At 34.9% G+C, this 6,000-nt stretch overlaps 1 protein-coding gene across 1 annotated transcript in view; it reads left to right on the top strand.

Annotated features, from left to right (window-relative positions):
- The first annotated feature begins 220 nt into the window (after positions 1-220).
- LOC125076835 overlaps positions 221-6,000 on the top strand; it is a 62,896-nt gene continuing 57,116 nt past the window's right edge. The window contains exons 1-2 of the mRNA XM_047688537.1: positions 221-237; positions 447-645. Of these exons, the coding sequence (XP_047544493.1) occupies positions 564-645 (82 nt within the window). The 5' untranslated portion in view covers positions 221-237; positions 447-563. The remainder of the gene's footprint in view (positions 238-446; positions 646-6,000) is intronic.

Genomic DNA, 6,000 nt, shown 5'->3' with positions numbered 1-6,000 from the left:
CAGTGTAATGATATGTATATCGTCGGCGGTTAAGGAAAATGTCGTAAGGAAACTTCCATGTGACGGCTAGATGAGTTGACACTATTCTATATTGGAGCAGCGTGGTGGAAAGTCCTCCTTAAAAGCAGAGACAGCCCTGCCGTGGGACATTTAACTAACTAACACGTAACTGTGAAAGAGATCAGATCAAATGCAATTTGAACACGATGAACACTTAATACTTTACGTATCGTAAATGTAGGTATTATATATTACAATAAGCTTTTTAAATAATATAATATTTTTATATAAATAACATATAATAAAACATATCTTATTTAAAAAAAGGGTCATAACCTTGCATTAATAACGTCAACAATATTATACACAATAACATGTCTATGTCAATATCTATTTAGTGGTTTTTATGTTTTAGTATTAAAGATAAGTAATATTTTTGCTTGTAGTAACACGTTACAGAGCTACGAGTCCGCGCATGCTCGGCGGAGACAGCGTGGGGTCGATAGCGGAGCAGTGGCGGCAGTCCGCGCCGCGCCGGGCCCCCGCGAGCCCGCGCCGCGGCCATGAGGTCGCGCGCCGTGCTCACCGTGCTCACCGCTTGCCTCGCAGCCACCACCATCGGAAATGCCGAGAAGAGTAAATTCTGTACGTAGACGTTTTCTATCATATTTATTTCAGTTTACGATTATTTATTTCACATTTTCACTATCACGTTTTACACCCGGCGTTTTTACGCCCTCTGCCGGAAAGCGGTCGGAAAACTGAAGAGTTCGCGGTTTTACGGTTACGATGACTCCATTTTGGAATTCCGTCCCCTTTTTCGTGTTGTCTCTATCTGTTCTTGTTAAAAGTGGAGGGAATTTATGTAGGGTTGTATATTTTAAAAAAAATCATTAAAGCATTGAGCATTTTTATGGTTTTGGAATTTATGAGAAGCGTAGCTTCTTTTTTAAGTGTAATTTATTGATTTACTACATCAAACTATATTAGACTAGTGGTAGATTTATGTTATCTAATTATAGATATTAGTAAAACTTGCAAAAGAAACGTTGTACTAATTTTAGATATGAATATATTTCTTATTAACTCAATAACTCATCAGAAAAGTACCGACATTGAGCATTATTAAAAAAGTAATACCACAAAAGGAGATGCGTATGTAAATGATATAGCTCATAAGATTCATAGGAAAATAGGTCATACGGAAAACACAATAGGGAATGAAATGCACAATGCAAATGTAGGCTAATGTCCGCCGATCGTAGAGCGTAGCTGCTATAGTATGAGGTTGCACGCCTGTTGTCTAGCGTGGCCTGTTTCTGTTCTTTCTATAAATGTGGCGGTAGAATAGACACATAGAAGCATTCAAATTTTATGAAATCGAATAACATCTCATTTATATTAAGGAATATATTAGATTTAGTAAGACCTATATGTATATCTGGAATTAGTTTCAATGATACCAGATCTCTAATCTATATTTAAAGTATATACGATGCGCTGAGTGTCAAATGTCGTATAAACTGTGAACCGTAAATTGATAAAGTATTTAAATATAATGAGACATATACGAGCAAATTTTCGATAGTATATACTCGATTATAGATTGCCAAAGTACTTGTTGATTTTCTGCCAGCCTTCAGATAATTTGTTCGTGATTTTGTCCACTGGTCCAGGGCCACTGCAGTGTCTTGGAGGCCCAACTAATAAAAAAGATTCGCCGGGAACAAGTTTCAAATTCTTTTCTAAGTTTACGTGGGAACCTAGTGTCAAGCTGGATCCTCCGGAACTAGCAGCCACAGTCATTTCTGTGGGCAAGCCCGGGATTCTTGAAAATACAGCTTCAGTTTTTTCTCGACCGAAATTAGAAACGACAAGCAAAGAACCTGATCCGCCCCATCTTAGTATAGCAAGCGCCTCTCCGAGCCTATGCATCTGGACAAAAAATATAAGTCTTAATTATTTTAGCTTAGCTATATTATATGATTTATGTGATTAAAAATAACAGAATCTCATATTTAATTTCGTCAATCTTTGTGTTGAACTTGTATCTACTATACTATGTACAGTTTCCTCTCCAATAATAATAAATATCCATAAATAACACTCTACCTCCAAATATGGGCCTACAGCAGGTGATTTTCTTATAGCTGATGCAACTTTCATTACACCGATATGACTCAAGTCATTCGCATATTCAGTCTTTGCATTGGCATATCTGTAATTTGGAGCTAACGGTAGCCAGGGATCACCAGAAGTAAAGCTAGCAGTAGGAGTGTCATCCCATGGAAACGGTGCTGCTGACGCAACCGCTTGTATCGGCCAGCATTTTGATGTACTGGCCCATTCAAGAATGGTATCCGCTGCACCTAGCTCGTCTCCTTGCTGAATTATCGTAGCTCCTGGCAGTGCTAAAGTTGTTAAAATTATGGCATCTACCATTTCACTGCCATAACGTGTTGCTATTCTACTTTCGTTTCGTTTGCTCGTCTGCAATAAATATACACGCAATAGCAGTTTCTCACATTACAAGCTGAAGTTAGTCTCCTGTTATTGTTATTTAAATAAATTCACTGTTAAATGAAACATAAAATACACATTAAATAATTAGTTGTATAACATATAAAAATTAGGAAATATATTGCTTTAAATTACTTACTCTTGATCATATAGAGATAGATTATAAAAAGCGTTAATATGCATCATAGCTAAATTCCAACCTCTAAGGTAAAACGAGCGGCTTATACAAGATTTATTTTGACAGGAGCATGGCTCAATATTTAGTAACTCACGAGCCAAGTGGGGGTCATATCTTGCGGTGGGAATAACAGTGTGGCGTGCAGAGCGAGCGCCAAGCTTGCCGCCGGCCGCTTGGCTGGCGAAGCGAAATCGTAACTTATTACACTATTGGCGCCCAAACCTCCTTCCCCGTAATATTTAGCGCTGGTTTCAGCTCCTAGCGAAGATTCGACTAAAATAACTCTGAAATAAAAATGCAATTACGCTAACTCGTGTATTGGCTACTTGGCTATTAACTTTTTGAAAGGCGCTACCAATAATAATATAAAATATAGATATTTTTTATCGATTTCTCATTAAATTTTACGGTAAAGTCATCAACTTCAATCTTCTTTTTTCAATTATTAGGTTGTCTTGTAGTTAATCCAAATCAGATAAGTAATACTTATAAATTTTACTCACGGTGGTTCCATGTTATTTGCCCGGGAACAGCTCGTGGCAGAAACTACCATTTTTTTGACAAGTTGCACGCCGCATTCATGATTCGACGGAAAGTCAGGGTTAAGGAGTATTCCAGCGATGCCTCTTTTCAGCCAAGTACATTGAGAGTTCGACAACATAGCTGCTAAACTTTCAGAACAGAGATTTAAAACTGCTTCATTATGCGAAGAACCGTAATACGCTTTTCGTCCATCATGCCATATCCAGTCGTTTATACCAACTTCTTCCTATAACAAAAAGTAAACATTTTATTTTATTTAAACTTCACTGTTGGAAGCAAATGCTATTTAGGTACCTATTATATAATAAACAGATAAGTAATCAGTATATATTTACTCATAACTTTCTTTTACTAATTATGTTTTACAAAAATCGACTTCGCATTTAAAGTAAAACTTGGCTTAGCTTGACGCTCTCAAATTTTTTTCGCATAGCGTATTTCAAAAATCAGTCAATGAGGATTTTATTGAATTATATGATAAGATTTAAGCCTTCTCACATTAAATCCTCTTGAGGACATTTCTGCTGGATATTAGGTTTCTCCAATCCATAATGTACAGTTCTGAGGTCAGTTATAGATGCTTAACACAAAACTACGATCTAAATAACATTTATTGGGCTTTATCTTGTAGCGTATCATACGTATAAATGAAATTAATCATTGTATTGATTAAAAAAAGCACTTACTGGTGGCGTTTCATCTGGATTTCCATCTCTCCAAACAACTTTATCGTCAAATCCAGACTTCCGTTCAGCGCTAAAATTAAACAGCTCGGAACTCGAACTGATTGTCTCTATTGTCAAAGTAATCACCAATTTGAGCTCTGCGATCAAGAACAATACTATTATAATACACAAATATTTGTCATTAAGTAATTTCGTCTCTCAATAGAACAAAAGATTAATTCAAATAAAAATTGTTTCTACTAAAACGTTGATCATTAGATTTAACAATATAATAGATATTTACATTAATACGTTAGGTATTTACAAATCAAAGGTTTTTCTCTAAATACATATAATTGGTATCATAATTTAATATGAGTTTTGAACAAAACTAGTTTGTAGGTAATTTTGACTTACCCAATTTCTTTGCCTTTTCCGTAAGCCCTTTAAAAACATCCAAGTTTCCGTACCTCTCGTCTATATCTGCGAAATCTGTGGTACCAGGTTTGTCGCAGTTCATGCTTTTCGCGGATATGGGAGACAAGATTACAGCGTCAGCACCCAACGCACGGACATAACTTAGTTGTTTGGTTACACCTGATATCATTGTTAGTTTCATCTTATTCGACAGTTATTACTGACCATCATGAAATTTGCATACACATTGTCAGTGGTATAGAATAGGATATAGGCTACTTAACAACTTCTCGCTGAATATGGTTAGTAGAATAGGAAGAGCGCCCTGAAAATGCACTAGCTGATGGGAAATGGTCAATACCGGTCGTGGAAATTTAGATATTAAGTCCCTTGTCCCTGTTATCAGACTGGCTTATTCATCTATCATCTTCGAACATAGTTAAAAACCGAGGAGTGTGGAGTATTATAAATCTCATTGAGTAAAAATTTTAATGTATAAATTTTCGTTGCTTTGAATGTAATTTTGAATTCGACGTCTAAAAATAAATAAATATATATGATAGATAAAATCTACCTCAAACGAAAAATATAATGATGTATTTGTTACGTCAAAAAATATTGTTTTCTTTTTCATTCTGTCTTGTCATATATACTCAACAAAATCTGTTTGCAACAATTTAGTAACACCCACGTCCTGTTGCCGGTTTACTTTGGTTTCCCATTGAAAAGATTTTAAGTACTATTGGAGTTGATACTGCGAGCGTGAACAATATTTAAATGGCAGAACTAAACCGGATCATGTTCACAACATGCCCAAACAATAAAGCCATTTCAAAATGTAAAGTGGAAGAAACGCGAGCTTAAATTATTTTAACAGATATCGACTAAAACATAATAACGACGTCATGAATATATAGATAACATAATTATAATTTAGCGTTCTTAGTAATTCTACACAAGCAATAGTGCCAACCTTGAAACTCTAATTATACTTGATTTGTTAGTAATTAAAGCGGAACAGCTTCAAAGCTATTATTAGACTTAATATAATTACGCAATCCAGTAAATAACGTCTGATAGGTTTATTTAGAGTCTAGAGGTTACTTAATAGTTATTAATTCGTGTGCCAAGTAATGTGACTCTAGGAGGATTGAAATTATAGATAGTTCAATTTTTGAATAAAATCAAATTCAAATATAATTTATTCAAGTAGGCTGTTTAGATAAATGAAATTCATCTGTGTTTGGTTTAGAGGAAAACCGTTATGAAACGTATTAAATCAATGGTATTTATTGATTTATACATACAAATTTAATTGTACTTCACTGACATATTCTGTAATTAGAATGGTAGGATAGGTCACTACTGAGTTTCTGACCGGTTCTTCTCGTTGGAATCTACTTTCCGAACCAGTGGTAGCCATACATCCTAGATACTAAATAATCATTGTACAGAATATAATTTATTTCACGAGATTGATAACTCTATTATATGGTAGATTACAATCTTTAGAAGTGAATTTCAGTGAAATTATACAAAAAAATTCTAACTTAACCTAGTCAAAAGATTATCAAACTGACGAAGTTTTATTTGTTTTACTGCAAGTTGAATTACCATTCTCAATCTTTCGATAGTTTACAATCTCGCTGTATAGATTATAATCTAAAAGTGTCACCG

The sequence above is a fragment of the Vanessa atalanta genome, chromosome 3, assembly GCF_905147765.1.
Source record: "Vanessa atalanta chromosome 3, ilVanAtal1.2, whole genome shotgun sequence".
NCBI classification, from domain to species: domain Eukaryota; kingdom Metazoa; phylum Arthropoda; class Insecta; order Lepidoptera; family Nymphalidae; genus Vanessa; species Vanessa atalanta.
The sequence above is the reverse complement of the archived record's forward strand: the minus strand, read 5'-3'. Positions and strand labels throughout refer to the sequence as shown.